The sequence below is a fragment of the Elephas maximus genome, chromosome 3 (genome assembly GCF_024166365.1).
Source record: "Elephas maximus indicus isolate mEleMax1 chromosome 3, mEleMax1 primary haplotype, whole genome shotgun sequence".
Taxonomy (NCBI): domain Eukaryota; kingdom Metazoa; phylum Chordata; class Mammalia; order Proboscidea; family Elephantidae; genus Elephas; species Elephas maximus.
The window spans coordinates 80592532-80613072 of NC_064821.1; the positions used below are offsets into that span (position 1 = coordinate 80592532).

Below are 20541 nucleotides of genomic sequence, written 5' to 3' on the forward strand. Positions count from 1 at the left end.
TTCTTCTGGTCTCAGGATGATGTAAGTCTGTAGGAACCCCAAACTTTAATGTCACCTGTGGATAGTGTTGAATGCAGTTTCTCATTAGGAGGGTGTGGAACCTGACATTCTGCATTTTAACAAGCTCCCAGGTGATACCAAAACTGCTGATCCATGAACCACACTCTGAGGAGCAAGCAGGGAAACTAGAATTATATTACTTATGCAGGAATCTAGGGGGAAAAAAAAAAAAGAGAGGGATTGGGGCCAGATGGAGGAGGATAATGAAGCATTCTTGAATGTTTCAACTTTCTTTTGGCCATTGTAAATGTTTTAGGAAGGGTATAATATCATCTAATCTGTGTTTGAGGAAGGTAACTCAGGCAAAGGTGTGAAGGATACACTGGAATGGCAAAGAAACACCTGCTAGGAGGCTACTGCAAAAATAGGCAGAGGATGTGAACAGGTTATTCACGTTCTCCCTTTTCTGCTCCTCTGAAACTAGGGCAAGACTGAGCCCACAGGTTCAAATCAAGTTGCAGGGGAAACAGGTGTAGATGCGGGAGCCAGGTATATCCTGGCCTTTGCAAAAGACTCCCATAGATGGGAGAAATCAGCGTGTGCAGGAACAGAAGGAGAAGGTGGGAAGACAGAATCCAAAGGTGTAGGAGGTGAGTGAAATGTGGGACTACGTCACCAAGCCTTGCTGATTCTCTTTAACATGGTTCCTGACTGCTGCTTTCTCTCCATCCCCACAGCCACTGCCACCCTGCCAGATTGCAACCCTCTGCTCTCAGACGCTGGCAAGTTTTTGATCAGTAAAAAAAAAAACTGAGCACCCATTACAATACATATATATTCACTTTTTATAAATTATACATAGATATATACTGCTATGCTAATATATTTTAAACACAAAAATAGAATTTAAAAAGGATGAGACATTGATTAAACAATATTTTTAAATTATTTTTTATTTCATTAATGGTATAAAAATCTATGAGTAAGTAGTGTCATTAAATAAGCTTCAATATTTTTTAAAATCTGGTTGAATATGCTTACATTGAAATGCAAATGTGTCATTCTAAGGTTAATTAATTTCTATAGAAATGTGCTCTAAATTGGCAGCCACTGGCAAAAAATAAAGATGCGTATAAAAAGCAAGACCCAACTACATGCTGTCTATAAATATATAGGCTAAAAATAAAAGAACCTAAAAGACACACGGATGAAATGGAAGACTTAAACATCATTAGCTGTAATTCCTCCAATTTTGCAACACTTCTTGTAATTTGGCTATTAATTTCCACCTCCCCTACTGTTAATTGTGTTTTTTTTCTTTCAAACCAATCAGATAGTATCACAATAAATGAAATTAAAACCCACTAAAGTTCTGAACCACCACTTATCTGCCAGTATGTCGTACTGTCGTGGCTTGTTGCTATTATGCTAGAAGGTATGGTGTTTCAAATACCAGCAGGGTCATACATGGTGGACAGGTTTCAGTGGAGCCACCAGACTAAAACAGACGAGGAAGAAGGACCTGGCAGTATACTTCGGAAAGAATTGGCCAGTGAAAACCTTATCAGTACCAGCAGAACATTGTCTGATATAGTGCTGGAAGATGAGCCCCTCAGGTTGGAAGGCACTCAAAATAAGGATAGGGTACTATCCATATGCCTACAAGGGAGACCACTTAATACGACTATTATTCAAATTTACACACTAACCACTAAGGCCAAAGATGAAGAAACTGAAGGTTTTCACCAACTTCTGCAGTCTGAAATTGTATGCAATCAAGACACACTGATAATCAAGATATTGATTACTGGTGATTGTATATGTGAATGTGAAAGTTGGAAACAAAGAAAAACAATCAGTAGTTGGAAAATATGGCCTTGGTGATAGAAATGATGCCAGAGATTGCATGATAGAATTTTGCAAGACCGATGACTTCTTCATTCCAAATACCTTTTTTCAACAATGTAAATGAAGACTATACACATGGACCTCGCCAGAGAGAATACACAGGAATCAAATCGACTATATCTGTGGAAAGAGACAGTGGAGAAGCTCAATATCATCAGCCAGAACAAGGCCAGGAACCAACTGTGGGACAGACCATCAATTGATTATAGCAATTCCAAGCTAAAGCCAGAATACAACCTTGAATATATTCCACCTGAATTTAGAGACCATCTCAAGAATACATTTGATGCATCGAACACTAATGACCGAAGACCAGATGAGTTCTGGAACGACATCAAGGTCACCATATATGAAGAAAGTAAAAGGTCACTTAAAAGACAGGAAAGAAAGAAAAGACGAAAACGGATGTGAGAAGAGACTCTGCAACTTGCTCTAGAACATAGAGTAGCTAAAGCAAACGGAAGAAATTATGAAGTAAAAGAACTGAACTGAAGATTTCTAAGGGTGGCTCGAGAAGACAAAGTGAAGTTTTATAATGAAATGTGCAAAGACCTAGAATTAGAAAACCAAAAGGGAAGAACACACTGTATTTCTCAAGCTGAAAGAATTCAAGCCTTGAGTTGCAATATTGAAGGATTTTACAGGGAAAATATTGCACAACGCAGGAAGCATCAAAAGAAGATGGATGGAATACAGAATCACTGTACCAAAAAGAATTAGTTGATGTTCAACCATTTCAGGAGGTAGCATATGATCAAGAACTGATTATACTAAAGGTTGAAGTCCGGTCTGCACTGAAGGCATTTTAGCAAAAAACAAGGCTCCAGGAATTAATGGAATACCAATTGAGATGTTTCAACAAACAGATGCAATACTGGAGGTGCTCAATGTCTATGCCAAGAAATGTGGAAGACAGCCATCTGGCCAACTGACTGGACGAGATCCGTATTTGTATCCGTTTCAGAGAAAAGTAATCCAAAAGGATGCAGAAATTATCGAACAATATCATTAATATCCACACAAGTAAAATTTTGTTGAAGATCATTCAAAAGCAGCTGCAGCAGTCCATCAACAGGGAACTGCCAGAAGTTCAAGCCGGATTCAGAAGAGGATGTGGAACGAGGGATATGATTGCTGGTGTCAGATGGATTATGGCTGAAAGCAGAGAATATCAGAAAGATGTTTACCTGTGTTTTATTGACTGTCTTAGTTATCTGGTGGTGCTATAACAGAAATACCACAAGTGGATGGCTTTAACAAAGAGAAGTTTATTCTCTCACAGTCTAGTAGGTTACAAGTCCAAATTCAGGGTTTCAGCTCCAGGGGAAGGCTTTCTTTCTCTGTCAGCTCTGGAGAAAGATTCCTTGTCCTCAATCTTCCACTGGTCGAGGAGCTTCTCAGGCACAGGGACCCCATGTCCAAAGGATGCGCTGTGCTCCTGGTGCTGCTTTCTTGCTGGTACGAGGTCCCCCTGTCTCTCTGCTTGCTTCTATCTTTTATATCTCAAGAGATTGCCTCAAGACACAATACAATCCTGTAGGTTGAGTCCTACCTCACTAACACAACTGCCGCCCATCCTCCCTCATTAACATCATAGAGACAGAATTTACAACATATAGGAATATCACACAATACTGGAATCATGGCCCAGCCCAACTGATACACATTTTGGGGGAGACATAATTCAATCCATGACATTGACTAAGCAAAGACATTCGACAGTATGCATCATAAATTATGGATAGCATTCCAAAGAATAGGAATTCCAGAACACTTAATTGTGCTCACGAGGAAACTATACACAGAACAAGAGGCAGCTGTTCAAACAGAACAAGGGGATACTACATGGTTTAAAATCAGGAAAGGTATGTGTCAGGTTATATCCTTTCATCATACTTATTCAGTCTTTATGATGAGCAAATAATCTGAGAAGCTGGACTATATGAGGAAGAGCACATCATCAGAATTGGAGGAAGGCTCATTAACAACCTGCGGCATGTAGGTGACACAACCTTGCTTGCTGAAAGTGAAAAGGACTTGAAGCGCTTACTGATGAAGATCAAAGACTACAGCCTTCAGTATGGATTACACTATAAACATAAAGAAAACAAAAATCCTTACAACTGAACCAATAAGCAATATCATGATAAATGGAGAAAAGATTAAAGTTGTTAAGGATTTCGTTTTACTTGGATCCACAATCAACACCCATGGAAGCAGCAGTCAAGAAATCAAAGAATGCATTGCATTGGCAAATCTGCTATAAAAGACCTCTTTAAAGTCTTAAAAAGCGAAGATGTTACCTTGAGGACTAAGGTGTGCCTGACCCAAACCATGGCATTTTCAATTGCTTCATATGCATGGGAAAGTTGGAAAATGAATTAGGAGGACGGAAGAAGAATTGATGCCTTTGAATTATGGTGTTGGTGAAGAATATTGAATATACCATGGATTGCCAAAAGAATGAATAAATCTGTCTTGGAAGAGGTACAACCAGAATGCTCCTTAAAAGCAAGGGTAGTGAGACTTCATCTCATGTACTTTGGACATGTTATTAGGAGGGACCATTCCCTGGAGAAGGACATCATTCTTCATAAAGTAGACGGTCAGCAAAAGAGAAGAAGACCCTCAACGAGATGAATTGACACAGTGGCTGCAACAATGGTCCCAAACATAACAATTGTGAGGATGGCACAGGACTGAGCAATGTTTCATTCTGTTAAAGGGTCGCTATGAGTTGAAACAGACTCAACAGCACCTAACGACAACAAAAACTCTTCACTGAGAAACTTGAAAACAAATTAGAAAATTGGTTCCCAGTTTTTTAAGTGTGAAATGTAACATACTACATCATTTCAGCAGAAAAATCAGATAATGATGGAACTATTTCCAATTACCAATTCAAAATGCCCTTACCATACTACGGGTATTTTTGGAAAAGCTGTTACTTTCACACTCATGGAGAGAAAAATGTCACCCTGTCTTCAAAGGGATATATATATATTTTTTAAGCAACATCTGTTACATAGCATACTACTGAAAGCCTTTTGTTATCACAGAAAAAAGTCAGCAAATTAGACATTCATCTTTTTATAAAAGAAAAAAGCATAACTAAGTCACCTGGAGCCCTGGTGGCACAGTGGTTAAAGCACTCGGCCGCCAAGCAAAAGGTCAGTGATTGGAATCCACCAGCAGCTGCGCAGGAGGGAGATGTGGCAATCTGCTTCCATTAAAGACTACAGCCTTGGAAACTATGTGGCAGTTCTACTGTGTCCTATAGGGTTGCTATCAATTAGAATCAACTTGATGGCAACGGGTTTGGTTTTTGGTTAATGTAAGTCACAACTCTTCTAACTAATTTACCTTGAAATAATTAGCAAATCTCTGGGAGGTACAGAAGATTTTCATTCATGACCTCCTAATTCTAGACTTCCTTTCGCTCCTTGTAAAGATTCCCACATTTACTTAACCAGGACATAAAGACTGCAATGTGTTCTACTACGTGACAGGGAACAAGCTAGTGAGGACTTTCAGTTCCTGCGTGCTGTAGAGCTCACGCCTGGCCCAGGGAAAGTGCATACGCTTCTGTGATACATAAAGACCAAAGAGAGATCTCTGTCAACCTGTGTATTCCATGTTAGTTGTGCTTGATTATGTGCTTATTTTTTAGATTATGAATAAATAGATAATGAACATCTACACGAAAACCTACAGCTAATATTAAACTTAATGGTGAAAGACTAAATTCTTTCCTCTTAAGACTGGAACAAGGCAAAGATGTCTGCTGTCACCACTCTTATTCAACATAGTGCCAGAAACCCTAGTCAGCACAAGAATGCAAGAAAGAGAAAACGAGGTCTACTGATTAGAAAGGAAAAAATAAAACTGTCCCTATTTGTAGGTGACATGGTGATTTGTAGACAATGCAGAAAACCCCAAGGAGTCTACCAAAAATATCCTAGAACTAATAAGTGAGTTCAGCAAGGTCTCAGAATATAAGATGAACATATAAAAATCAATTGCATTTCTATTTACTAGCAATGAATATATGGACACTGAAATTAAAAATACAGTACTATTTACAATCATTCAAAAAAAACTTAAGTGTAAATCTAATAACACATGTATAGGACTTACATATTGAAAACTACAAAATGCTGATTAAAGAAATCAAAGATCTGAATAAATGGAGAGACATACAGTATTCCAATAAATGGAAGATTCAACATAAAAAGTGTATATTGAGTTCAATTGTGCTCAAACAATGCAATTTCTATCAAAATTTCAGGATGAGTTTTTGTAGATATAGACAAAAATTATTCTAAAATTTATATAGAAAGGCAAAGGAACTAGAATAGCTAAAAACAATTTTGAAACACAGGAATAAAGAGGAATGAATCACTCTACCCAATTTCAAGACTTATTAGATAGCTACAGTAATCAAGTCTGTGTGGGTAAGGGGATAGACACGTAGCTCAATGGAACAGAAAAGAGAACCCAGAGACAGCCCCACTCAGCTATGACCAACTGATTTTTGACAAAAATACAAAAGTAATCAAAGAAGTATAGTCTTTTCAATAAATAGTGCTGGAGTAATTGAATATCCATGAGCATAAAAAGAAAACCAAAAAACCTTAACCTCCCACTTTATACAAAAATTAAGTCAAAATGAAAAAAAAAAAAAAAAACTCACAATGGATCACAGGTTTAAATGTAAAACGTACCATTATAACATTTTTAGAAGACAACATAGGAGAAAATCTTCAGACTCTAGAGCTCAGTAAAGAGTTCTTAGACATGACACCAAAAGCACGATCCATAAAAGGAAAAATTGATAAATTGGACTGCATCAAAATTTGAAACCTTTGTTCTGTGAAAGACCCTGTTAAGAGGATGAAAAGACAAGCTAAAGACTGGGAGAAAATATCTACACACCACATATTCAGTAAAGGACTAGTATCTAGAATATATAAAGAACTCTCAAAACTCAACTGTAAAGTAAACAATTCAATTAGAAATGAACAAAAGACACAACAGGCATCTCACAGAAGAGAATATACAGATGGCAAACGAGCACAGAAAAAAGATGTTCAACATCATTAGCCATTAGCGAAACACAAATTAAAACCACGGTGAGATATCAAGATATCACTACACACTTATCAGAATGGCTAACATAAAAAATAATGACTACACCAAAGTCTGGTGAGAATACAGAGAAACTGGATCACTCAGACATTGCTGATAGGAATGTAAAATGGAAAACAATTCGGCAGTTTCTTAAAAAAAATAAACATGCAGCTACCGTATGACGCAGCAATTGTGCTCTTGGGTATTTATCCCAAAGAAATGAAAGCTTATGTTCACGCAAAAACCCATACACAAATTTTTGTAGCAACTTTATTCATCAGAGGCAAAAACTGGAAACAATCCAGATACCCTTCAATGGGTGAATGGTTAAACAAACCATGGTACATCCACACTACGGAATACTACTCAGCAATAAAAAGGAACGAACTACCGGTATCTGCAACAATGCAGATGACTCTCCAGAGAATTTTGCTGACTGAAGAAAGCCAATTCTAAAAGACTATGTACTGTATGATTCCATTTATATAAGATTTTTGAAATGACAAAATTATAGAAATAGAGAACAGACTAGTGGTTGCCACAGGTTAAGAAGGGGGTGGAGGTGGGACGGAAGTAGGTGTGGCTATAAAACGGCAACATGAGTGATCCTTGTGGCACTAGACATGTTCTGTATCTCGACTGTATCAATGTTGATATCCTGATTGTGATATTATACTATAGGTTTGCAAGAAGTTACCATTGGGAGTAAGTGGTTAAAGGGGATACAGGATCTGTAGGTATTATTTCTTACAAATGCATGTGAAATTTACAATGATCTCAAAATAAAAAGTTTATTTAAACTTCCATAAAAAAATATTTCCAATATATGCACAAACACACACACAAATAGAAGTTCTAGTATTTTCTTCCCACACCATAATGGATCATCTTAGGCACGCTCAGCTTTAGAGATCACAGCCATAGATATGTTTCCAACCCCTACTTGATCTTTGGGCCCTATCTCTACCTACCCCCACCCCCACCCCCAGCTCTTCTCGGCATTCTCCCTAAGTCATCTCCCTTAAAAGCAAATTTTACCACGTTACTTCCAAATCATTAGTCTGACAATCTGGCTTTTGGCTTTTACCTAACATATACACACTTACACCAAACTACTGACAGTTTCCAATTGTATAAAACCCTATCTGACTGTGAGATACCTAAAGACAGATACAAGGGCTTAATCTTTTTACCTCTAATGCTTAGGGTGCTCCCTAGCACATCTGAGCAGTGCAATAAGTCTTGACTTACTGGGGTCATAAACGCTAGCAAGTGGCCATCTAAGATACATCAATTGGTCTCAACCCACCTGGAGCAAAGGAGAATGAAGAACACCAAAGACATATGGTAAAGATGAGCCCAAGAGACAGAAAAGGCCACATAAATCAGAGGCTACATCAGCCTGAGACCAGAAGAACTAGACGGTGCCCGGCTATAACCAATGACTGCCCTGACAGGGAACACAACAGACAATCCCTGATGGAGCAGGAGAACAGTCGGGGAGACCTCAAATTCTCATAAAAAGACCAGACTTAATGGTATGACTGAGACTAGAAGGACCCCAGAGGTCATGGTCCCCAGACCTTCTGTTAGCCCAAGACTGGAACCATTCCCAAAGCCAACTCTTCAGACAGGGGTTGGACTGGACTATAAGATAGAAAATGATACTGGTGAGGAGTGAGCTTTTTGGCTCAGATAGACACATGAGACTATGTGGGCAGCTCCTGTCTGGAGGGGAGATGAGAAGGCAGAGGGGGTCAGAAGCTGGCTGAATGGACACAGAAATACCAGGTGGAGAGAAATAATGTGTTGTCTCATTAGGGGGAGAGCAACTAGGAGTATATAGCAAAGTGTACATAAAGGTTTGTATGAGAAACTGACTTGATTTGTAAACTTTCAGTTAAAGCACAGTAAAAAAAAAAAAGTGAAAAAAAATCTTGACTTAAATAAGAAGCCCACTCTAAATGTTAGCTTTTGTACTTCCGAGCCCAGAGGTTTCACTTCCGTGTTACCCTCAGAACACTGACCTGCAATCACCCCTGCCAGGTACACTAGCCCCACTCGATGGCCTTTGTGGACCATTTCCAAGGGGATGCCCAAAACAAGCTGCATAACAAGATTCCCCAAGATGTGCTGAACTCTGCAAAAGCAAACACATAATGTCAAACATTATGACTAAACCAAGCAACTCTTTCCTTGGGAAGCTAATGGACATCGGTGTGTTTCCAGGTAAGGACTTCCTTCACCAGCATTCCATTTTCTAATCTTTTTTTTTTTAATTTTTTAAGCAGGAGAATCTTTATTTTACATAAAATCTTACATGGAGCCTCAATATATAAAGCAGAAAAAAGGGTATTTTAGAAGTATAAATTTATTTTGTAAGTTATATTTTTATAATACTTATGTCAAACAAATCAATGAGGCTGTTTAAGGAACATAAATGTGAAGTTAGGGGATTGAGATGACAATCGCCATCTTATGGCAGCCTCGGCATCTGATCTTGTTTCCGTTGCATGCTATAGAGAAAATCATAATTCACTCACATCGAGTTCCAATTTTAATAAGTTTTTAAAACAGCCTGTCTCGCAACCTCAGGAGATTCTTCAGTAGACAGAGATGGCAAGAGAAAACCTCATTCCCACTTCTCCACAAAAACATTGACCCAGTAACACTTGCTAAAGTTGGCATCTCCAGTGCACTAAAGTTTAGCGTATAAGATATCTGAGTGCAGGTGGTTCTTATCAGTTTTTAAATAGACAAAATTATATTTTAAAATGAAATACCAGAAGTATATCTGCAGAATCTCAGACCAAAATTGGAAAAATTCTTACATTAGAATAACCCTTAATTTAGTAGCTATGTAACACAATGTTTTAATTTTTAAAGAGATTTCAGATTAAACACAAAACTCAAATAAATAATAAGCATTGCGTCTTCCACAAAGTCCAGCAGCTTTTGTATTAATGTTAAGGTTTGTACTTTTGCATTATAATTTAGTCAACAAATATTCAGCATATCATTGAAGGCTATCGGCGGGAGGGGGGATACCCTTCTGAATGGATTACTTACTTTTTACAGTTGGGTGTGTACCCACCCACAACTATCAGTGTCCAAGCCATCTTCAAAGACATATGAGGGTTTACATGTAATTCAGCACAGAAGTGTCTAGCAAGGACAGTGTTTTGGAGACCTCAGACATAAAGGAGATATGAAATATCTGCTCCTGAATCTGAACAAGAAGATCAAAGAAAACCATCCTGTTTCCTGGGAACTGTTTGAGGACAAGTTGACTGAGTTACCTAGTGCTGCTGTAACAGAAATACACAATTGGTGGCTTTAACAAACAGAAATTTATTTTCTCACACTTTAGAAGGCTAGAAGTCCAAATTCAGGCCACCAGCTCTAGGGGAAGTCTTTCTCTCTCGGTCCTTGTCTCTTCTGAACTTCTACTCCTGGGCAATCTTCATGTGGCTTGGCATCTCTCTTCTCCCAACTCTGTTTATCTCGCTTGCTTGTTTAATCTCTTTTATATCTCAAAAGAGATTGACTCAAGACACACCCTACACTAATCCTGCCTGTTAACAAAGACAACTCATTCTCAAATGGGGTTATAACCATAGGCATAGAGGTTAGGATTTACAACACATATTTTTGGAAGACACAATTCAATCTGTAACAGTGACCAATAGCACAAAACGCCCCTCAAAAATCGCCCTTTTTTGCAATTCTAAGCAATTTTTCCACTGGTCAGTAGCAAGACTGGAGGTGGCAAAAAGCTGGAATCTTTTCATATACCCAAAATAAAAATATTAATTTTTTTCATTCAAATTTTATACACCCAGCAAAATCCAGTTTAAATCCATATTATCCGTGAAGCCATCCCTACTTTGATATTTCCCCCTTCATATGTGGTTGTTGATGGTGTGTACCATCAAATCGATTCTGACCCATAGCGACCCTATAAGAGAAAGGAGAATTCCCCACAGAGTTTCCTAGGCCATAATCTTCACTGGAAGGAGCCTTGGTGGTACTGTGGTTAAGTGCTCAGCTGCTAATCAAAAGGTTGGCAGTTGGAACCCACCAGCTGCTTCTCGGGACAAAGATGTGGCAGTCTGCTTCAGTAAATACTACAGTCTTGGAAACCCTATGAGGCAGTTCTGCTCTATTCTGCAGGGTCACTAGTAGTCAGAATCGACTTGACAGCAATGGATTTTGCTGTCTTTTCTCCTGTGGAGCCACTGGTAGGTTTGAACGGTCGATCTTTCAGGAATCAACAGCTTAACTATTGTGCCACCAACGCTCCCTTCTCTTTATATAACTATAGCTAATCCAACATCTACTTCCTTCATATCTTCTCTACCTCCTCTATCCAGACTGGAAGAACTAATGTCAACTTACCCAACCTCTCTAGCAATGTCACGTGGCTCTGGCCAATGAGATGCAAGTAAAAGCGCTATTGGGAGATTTAAGAAAGTTTTTGCATTGACAAAAGGGATGGATGCACTAGTACCTAGTGCTACTCATTCCTTCTTTTTCCCTTGAATGCAGAGTTACAGCAACCAACTTGCAACCAGGAGAAAAAGGCCAAGTGATGAGAGATGCCAGCATAGTAGCAGACCCTGGCTTTATTAAAGTGTTGAACCAGCCACCTACCTCTGGAGTTACTATACGGGGAAAAAATTAGCCTCTATCTGTTTAAGCCACTGCTGGATTGTTTTTGTTACTTGCATCCAAAAGAATTCCTAATTTATACAACCCCATATGTAACATGTCCTACACAGCCGGCTTTTTGAGTGCTTATCATGGAGCCCTGGTCGCACAGCAGCTAACGGCTTGGCTGCTAACTAAAAGGTCGGCAGTTCAAATCCACTAGCCGCTGCTTGGAAGCCCTATGGGGTAGTTCTACTCTGTCATACAGGGTCACTATGAGTCGGAATCAACTTGACAGGAATGAGTTTGATTTGGGGCTTTTTTTTACCATGTGTCAGACACTGTGAAAATTATAACTACTGTTTCATTTAATCACAGCAACCTTATGAGGTAAGCATATATTGTCCCATTTTACAGATGAGGAAAATGAAGCACAAAGATTAAGTAACTACTGTATACTGTAATACTATGTTGCCTTACGTTTTTATTTAGGGGACTCCTTCCCCCTATAAATTTTGTCTTTGAGCGCAGGAGCCACGTTTGCTCAGAACATACTGATAAATGGAAAACTGAAATGTGGAAGTGTCTACAGAAATTGGTGTTTTTAGTGATTCTGCCCCTGACTTGTCTGAGCCCTGTGTCCTGCTATGGATGCCTGTTTAGCCACTGGCCAAAGGTCCAACCAACCCTTCAGGTCCAGGGCAGGGTAGGTCCCATTGATGAGGATGGCCTCACCTGAAGCTACAGGAGTCCCCCAGAGAGGTGAGGCCAGAAGCAAGCTCCTGACTGTCTGCAGTGGCCATTGTAGGTCATGAATTTTGAGCTAGGTCAAGAAAGACTACTAACATTTAAGAAACTATAAGCAAATTAAAAGGCAGGCCCTTCATTTCCTATCGTCTGTATTATTCCACGTGGATAACAGTATTATAAAAAAAAAAAAATACGTTGTTCATAAAATAGTTTTTTAAAAGGCTGGGATGGGAGAACCGGTGATTCGGTTAAACCATTTCATTACCTAAAGGAACATTTAAAAAGCAGTTGCTGTGGAATCAAACCAACTTACAGTGACCTCAGGTGTGTCAGAGTCGCACTGTGCTCTATAGTGTTTTCAATGGCTGATTTTTGGGGAGTAGGTTGCCAGGCCTTTCTTCCGAGGTAGCTCTGAGTAGATTTGAACTGCCAACCTTTCAGTTAGCAGCCTAGCACATTACCTTCTGCACTACCCAGGGACTCCTAGGGAACATTTAAGAACATCAAAAGACTAGGGAAACATAGCTTTGGTTTTTAAAGGTTTGGTCTCTTCTCATTCATATTCCTATGTAAATACCAATATCAGGAAGTGATAATGCAATATAAAGTACACAGGACTTAGAGTAAGTCACATAGGTTCAGGGCCTAGGGTCGCTATGAGGATCAAACAAGACTGTGGACATGAAGATGATTCATCAATACTAATGTGCTGAACAAACGTTAGGGGTTATAATGACTTAATAGTCCCTTCTGACATCAGTGACTTAACGGTCACTCCTTACCCAGCATGTACTAGCATGTATGAGATAAACCTCCAGGCTTCTTCCCTCTTGTCAGGAGAGTAGATAAAGGGGCTCTCCAAGATGCCGGTGTCCAAGGTAATCCACTGTTTCTGAGGCTTCCACACTGCATAGTAAATAAACACTGCCAGCTGACAGCAAGAGACAAACATAAATGTTAACCCTCCTTCTCCAGGAAAAAAAAAACAAAAAAACAAACCCACTGCCATGCAGTTGATTCCAACTCATGGTGACCCCATGTGTTACAGAGTAAAACTGAACTTGCTAGGGTTTTCTTGGCTGTAATATTTACAGAAGCAGATTGCCAGGCCTTTATGGCACCACTGGGTGGTTTCAAACCACCAACCTTTTGGTTAGTAGATAAGCTAAGACCATTTGTACCACCCAGGGACCTTTCCTTCTCCAGACACTGGCCTAAGTAAGCCCATGGGCAGAACTCTCAAATGGACCACTCATAGCATGTGCTCAGAAGATGATAGGAATATTCTCACCATCCCCCACTGTGGTCATATCTTATCTCCCCCAATAGTTAGGCACAGCCATAGGCCAAAGCGTAAAGGAGACTTTTTTCCAAGCCCTCTCCCCTTCGCTTTTACACCCTGCTCTCTGGCACTGTGTTCTCCAGCTATCCTCCCCCATCTCAAATACCCTCTCCCCTTATCTTCCCCCATCCCCCACCACCACTTGCTCTTTCATTTACAACTTAGTATAAAACTAAGTCAGTGTTCATTTCCAAGGAACAGATTAGGAAAATGGAAAAACAGTAACTTTACAGAGGAGAAACTTGGCAAACACTACACTAATACCCAAGTGAAGGTTATCACCAGTGACATGTGGATATCATGCACCCCTGATATGATATGGTGAGAAGGGCACTTCACCTCCATGGTATTCTTCCCCAAACCCATAATCCCAGCCAAACCCTGAAAAAAACATCAAACTCAGATTGAGAGGCATTCCGCAAGCTACCTGGTCAGTACTCCTCTAGCCTGTCAATGTCATGAAAAACAAAGAAAGACTGAGAAATGGTCACAGATGAGTGGAGGCTGGGGAGACATGACAACTAAATGCTGGATCCTAGAACAGAAAAAGGGCATTAATGGAAAAACTGGTAAAATCCATGTAAAGTAGTAATGTACCAGTGTCCGTTTTTTAGTTTTGACGAACGTAACACTGAAATAAGATGTTACTGATTGGGGAAAGTGGGTGAGGAGTAAACAGGAACTCACTGTATTAGTTTTGCAACTTTTCGGTAAACCTAAAATTATTTCAAAACAAAAAGTTTATTTTTAAAAAGTTAATTTAAAAAAAAGTTAAGCCGATGCATCTCCTTCTGTAAGAGTCAGAGACCTCAGCAGCTGCTCCATGACCCTTCCAAGGAAAACTGCCTTCGCTGTGGCACTCACTGTCTAGACCAGCTTATTTTGTACAATGTGACCTTACCCCATTCTTCTCCAATCCTGGCCTCACCCGCACACCGACTGATTGGACCATGGGCAGGCTAGTTGATCTGTAGCCTTTCATTTTTTTTTCCCAGCGCTGTCGATAGCCTTTCATAGTCAGTTTGAAAAGATAAGCTAGGCAGACCAAAGCAGTTAGCAATGAGAGCAAAATCTGGAAGGATAACATAAAAGCTAGCGTGCTGAGAAGCAGAAAGAATCCAGATACACATCCAGAGCAAATGCTTACCTGAAGTATACTTATCTTTATCTAAGCCAGCAGAGGCTTGGTCCCTGATAAGGAGGTTGAGGCATCAGTGGAAACTAGGAGGATTACATAAGGGTTTTCCTAATGTCCCTGAAATGTCCCTAGGTGGCGCAAACGGTTTGCACTCAGGTACTAACCAAAAGGTGGGTAGTTGGAACCCACTCAGCGGCACCACAGAGAAAGGCCTGGCAATCTGCTTCTGTAAAGATTACAGCCAACACATGAACCAGAGACTTACATCATCCTGAGACCAGAAGAACTAGATGGTGCCCGGCCACAACCGATGACTGCCCTGACAGGGACCACAACAGAGAACCCCTGAGGGAGCAGGAGATCAGTGGGATGCAGACCCCAAATTCTCATAAAAAGACCAGACTTAATGGTCTGACTGAGGCTAGAGGAATCCTGGCGGTCACGGTCCCCAAACCTTCTGTTGGCCCAGGACAGGAACCCTTCTCGAAGACAACTCATCAGACATGGAAGGGACTGGACAATGGGTAGGAGAGAGATGCTGATGAAGAGTGAGCTACTTGTATCAGGGGGACACTTGAGACTGTGTTGGCATCTCCTGTCTGGAGGGGAGATAAGAGGGTAGAGAGGGTTAGAAACTGGCAAAATTGTCACGAAAGGAGAGACTGGAAGGGCTGACTCATTAGGGGGAGAGTAAGTGGGAGTATGGAGTGAGGTGTACATAAGCTTATAAGTGACAGACTGACTTGATTTGTAAACGTTCGCTTAAAGCTCAAAAAAATTATTAAAAAAAAGATTACAGCCAAGAAAATCCTATGGGCAGTTCTACTCTGTAATATATGGGGTCACCATGAGTCTGAATCCACCTGACAGCAATGGGTTTGAGTTAACGCCGCTTAAGTCACACCCCACAAGCAGCCACGCTCTGCCAATTCTCTTATGAGACATCATGATGTGGGACAAAAAGCTGGGTGTAATGAGACTCATGAGCGGCCCAGTCACTAACTATGACTCGGACGACTCATTCCACCTCTCTGGGCCTTGCAGTCTCTCTGGAAAAAAAAAAAGGGTTAACGAGATCAAAGTCTGAAAACACACTTAACATGGAACTCCCCACTTCCTTGCCCAAAGCAGACTTGGTGAGAGGATACCATTTTCTTTACCACTGAAATTTGGAGGCTGTTGTTGTTAAGTGCTGTCAAGTCGGTTCCGACTCATACCAACCTTATAACAGAATGAAACATTGCCTAGTCCTGTGCTATCCTGACAATCGTTGCTACATTTGAGCCCATTGTTGCAGCCACCGTGTCAATCCATCTTCTTCTACACATATGGCTCCAGACAGACCTTACCAATCAATAGAAGTTGACTCATGAGATCAATCCAATTTGCAACCTCAGGATTAGCTGGTCCCCAAGCCTCCCACCAGTTAAATGAAACAAAGCCACTGAAATTAAAATCACTGCTGGTTAAGGGATTCGTTAGAAAAATGAAACTCAACCCTTGGTTGAAAGTGATGGGCAGCATAGGAAAAGATTGAAAAGGGACTCTGGAGAGGGTGAGGTAGAGGTTCTGTGTCTGCTATACTGCCCCCAATAAGCTTTCTTCTTGAATGTTTTCCAGACTATTAACCTCAGAGTTTGTTTGCAACTCCCCGAGGACTTCAGCTAGTGCCCACCACCCAAAACATTTACCTCAGCAAGGCTGATGGAGATGATGAACACAGGGGGTGGGAAGCAGTTAGCTCTGTCCAAGTATGATCTTCGGGCCTTTTCAGGAAGCATCCATTTTGAGACAATCCTGTGGACTTTTTTATCTTTGGAAGGAGCCTTACCTCCCCTGTTCTCCCCCACTTTTTCTTCTTCCTCCAGCTCTTGTTTCATCTCTCTCTCCATATTCAGGTTCATACTTTCCAGCTCCAAATCATGAGCATCGGCCATTGTCCTGGATCCTCCCTCCACCTGAAAGGGACATAAATGTCAGGGAAAAACAAATAACTCTATAGCCTTTGGCCATGGAAACCACAATCATTAGTTTCTAAGCCATGTGTTACTAGAAGGCAGCTTAAGATGATTAAAATGTTCTCTGTGCTCAAGCACTTATATTCAAGCCAGATTTAGAAGAGTACATAGAATCAGGGATATCATTGCTGATGTCAGATGGATTTTGGATGGAAGCAAAGAATACCAGAAATATATTTACCTGTGTTTTATTGACTATACAAAGACATTCGACTATGTGGATCATAAATTATGCATAACATTGCAAAGAATGGAAATTCCAGAACACTTAATTGTGCTCATGCAGAATATATACATAGACCAAGAGGCAGTTGTTTCAACAGAACAAGGGAATACTGAGTGGTTGAAAATCAGGAAACATGTGCATCACGGTTGTATCCTTTCACCACACGTATTCAATCTGTATGCTGAGCAAATCCAATAAACTGGACTATCTGAAGATAAGCACATTATCAGGATTAGAGAAAGGCTTATTAACAACCTGCAATATGCAGATGGAACAACCTTCTTTGCTGAAAGCAAAAATGACTTGAAGCACTTACTAATGAAGATCAAAGACTATAGCCTTCAGTATGATTTACACCTCAACACAAAGAACACAGAAATCCTCACAACTGGACTGATAAGCAACATGATTATAAACAGAGAAAAGATGGAGGTTGTCAAAGACTTCATTTTACTTGGATCCACAATCAACGCCCATGGACATAGCAGTCCAGAAATCAAATGACATATTACATTGGGCAAATCTGCTGCAAAAGATCTATTTGAAGCATTAGAAAACAAAGATGCCACCTTGAGGACTAAGGTGTGCCTGATCCAACCATAATATTTTCAATTGCCTCATATGCATTCAAAAGCTAGACAATGGATAAGGAAGACCAAAGAAGAATTAACCCTTTTGAATTACAGTGTTGGTGAAGAATATTGAATATGCCATGGACTGCCAGAAAAATAAACAAATCTGTTTTGGAAGAAGTACAGCCAGAATGCTCCTTAGAAGCAAGGGTGGTGAGACTTTGTCTCATATACTTTGTACGTGTTATCAGGAGGGTCCCGTCCCTGGAGAAGGACATCATGCTTGGTAAAGTAGACGGTCAGCAAAAAAGAGGAAGACCCGCAACGAGATGGATTGACATAGCAGCTACAACAATTAGCTCAAACATAGCAACAATTGTGAGGATGGTGCAAGACCAGGAGGTGTTTTGTTCTGTTGTACCTAGGGTCGCTATCAGTCAAAACCAACTGGACAGGACCTAACAACAATAAAGTACTGTAGCCTCCCCTAATGAGGGAAAGTTTCCAAGGGCCACTTCTGGTTTTATCTATTGCCACCACCCAAGGGGGTGGACTGGAGCACTGGAATGGCAACCCTACTTCACATGCACCTTTCTTACCCTCTGCCACTGACTTTCACTCCACCATTAGTGTAAAATGGCTTTGCCATGAGGAGATTTATGTCAGAGCCCAAACCATGCACACTGCTTAATTAAACTCAGCTTTTTTTTTGTCTAGCTTAAGTGAGCAGTCTCAATTCCCTTCTTAGTTTCACCTTGCTTCTACTCCCAGGCCAAACATAGGTCTCTTGTTTCTGATTCAGAATAAGATACCATTAATTGAGCATCTACTGTGTGTCAGGCATTGTGCTGGGGCTTTCACCTCCATTGATTCACTGGACCCCACAACAATCCCAGGAGACGGGGAATTTTATCCCCATTTAGAGACGAGGAACCAAGCCCTCCTTCAAAAAATGAAAAGACTAAATTACTTTCTCAGGATTCAAACCCAAGTCTTCTCTTTCTAACTTATCAGTGTTCTTTCTAAAACACCACAGATGCCCATTCTGTATCAGACTTGAGTTAAGAAGGCCATCCCTTACTGGTTCTTCAGGTACAACATCAGCATCCTTGCTAACACACATCTTCCCCACAACTCTCTGACACCCTCAACCCTTGGCTGTGTTCCTACTAACTTCCATACCTATGAATCTTTTCCTCAGCAGTCCCTTGAGCTCAAGTCTTAACATTCAATCATCTAGGCATTTATTCAACAAATATTTATTGAATACCTATTAGGTATCAGGCCACCATCCCTATCCTCAAAGTATTTACAATCTAGTAGAGGAGACAGATGTCAAATAAAGTTTAGACAAACAATTGTATAATTAGAGTTATGCTAGGTGAAACCAAGCAGATGTACAGGATCCTGAGCCAGCATGTATGCAAGAGTGAAGCCTACCTATGCGCACTTCCCTATTCCTGTGCCATTGTACTACCTGGAAGGCCTTTCTCCTTTTTGTTTTGTTTTGTTTTACTCCTAGTAAAACTACTGAAATCACTGTCATAGTCATTGTCTTAGTCGTCTAGTGCTGCTATAACAGAAATACCACAAGTGGATGGCTTTAACAAAGAGAAATTTATTTTCTTACAGTCTAGTAGGCTAGAAGTCCAAATTCAGGGCATCAGCTCCAGAGGAAGGCTTTCTCTCTCTCCGGGGCCAGGCCCTTTTCATCCTTTTTCTCTCAGTCTGGGAGCATCTCAGTACAGGAATCTCATGTCCAAAGGACACGCCCTGCTCCCAGAGCTGCTTTCTTGGTGGTATGAGGCCCCTAACTCTCTGCTTGATTCCCTTTCCTTTTATCTCTTGAAAGATAAAAGGTGGTACAGGCCACACCCCAGGGAAACTCCCTTTACCTTGGATCAAAGAGGTGACCTGACTAAGGGTGGTATTACAATCCCACCCTAATCCTCTCAACATAAAAGTACAATCACGAAATGGAGGACAACCACACACTACTGGGAATCATGGCCTTACCAAGTTGATACACACACTTTTAGGGGAACATAATTCAATCTATGACAGTCATCTAATGCTGCTATAACAGAAATACCACAAGTGCATGGCTTTAACAAAGAAAAATTTATTTTCTCACAGTCTAGGAGGCTAAAAGTCCAAATTCAAGGTGCCACCTCTAGGGGAAGGCTTCTCTCTCTGTCAGCTCTGGAGGAAGGTCTTTGTCATCAATCTTCCCCTGAACTAGGAGCTTCTCAGCGCAGGGATCCCAGGTCCAAAGGATACGCCCTGCTCCTGGCACTGCTTTCTTGGTGGTATGAGGTCCCTATGTCTCTCTCCTTGCTACTCTCTTTTATATCTCAGAAGAGATTGATTTAAAACACAACCTAATCTTGTAGACTGAATCCTGCCTCACTAACATAACTGCTGCTAATCTCACCTCATTAATATCCTAGAGGTAAGATTTACAACATGTAGGAAAATCACATCAGATCACAAAATGGTGGACAATCACACAATACTGGGAATCACAGACTAGCCAAGCTGACACACATTTTTGGGGGGATACAATTCAATCCATAACGATCACTCGATCAAATGTTTTGTGGTCAAAACAAAGCAAAAAAGGGCTGGAATATATGAAGAGAAAAGATCCTGCTGCAGAGTAATACATAGAGTACACTCCATATTTTGTAAATAGTAATGTACTAATATACATAGTGAGCCCTGGTAATACAGTGGTTAAGAGCTCAGCTGCTAACCAAAAGATTAGCAGTTCGAATCCACCAGCTGCTCCTTGGAAACCCCATGGG

General features: G+C 40.5%; 1 protein-coding gene across 1 annotated transcript in view; it reads right to left on the reverse strand.

Moving 5' to 3' along the window:
- Positions 1–20541, reverse strand: part of RHBDL2 (rhomboid like 2) — a 66453-nt gene that overhangs the window by 25318 nt on the left and 20594 nt on the right. The window contains exons 2-4 of the mRNA XM_049878863.1: positions 16610–16876; positions 13221–13369; positions 9066–9178 (exon numbers count right to left, since the gene is read on the reverse strand). Of these exons, the coding sequence (XP_049734820.1) occupies positions 9066–9178; positions 13221–13369; positions 16610–16855 (508 nt within the window). The 5' untranslated portion in view covers positions 16856–16876. The remainder of the gene's footprint in view (positions 1–9065; positions 9179–13220; positions 13370–16609; positions 16877–20541) is intronic.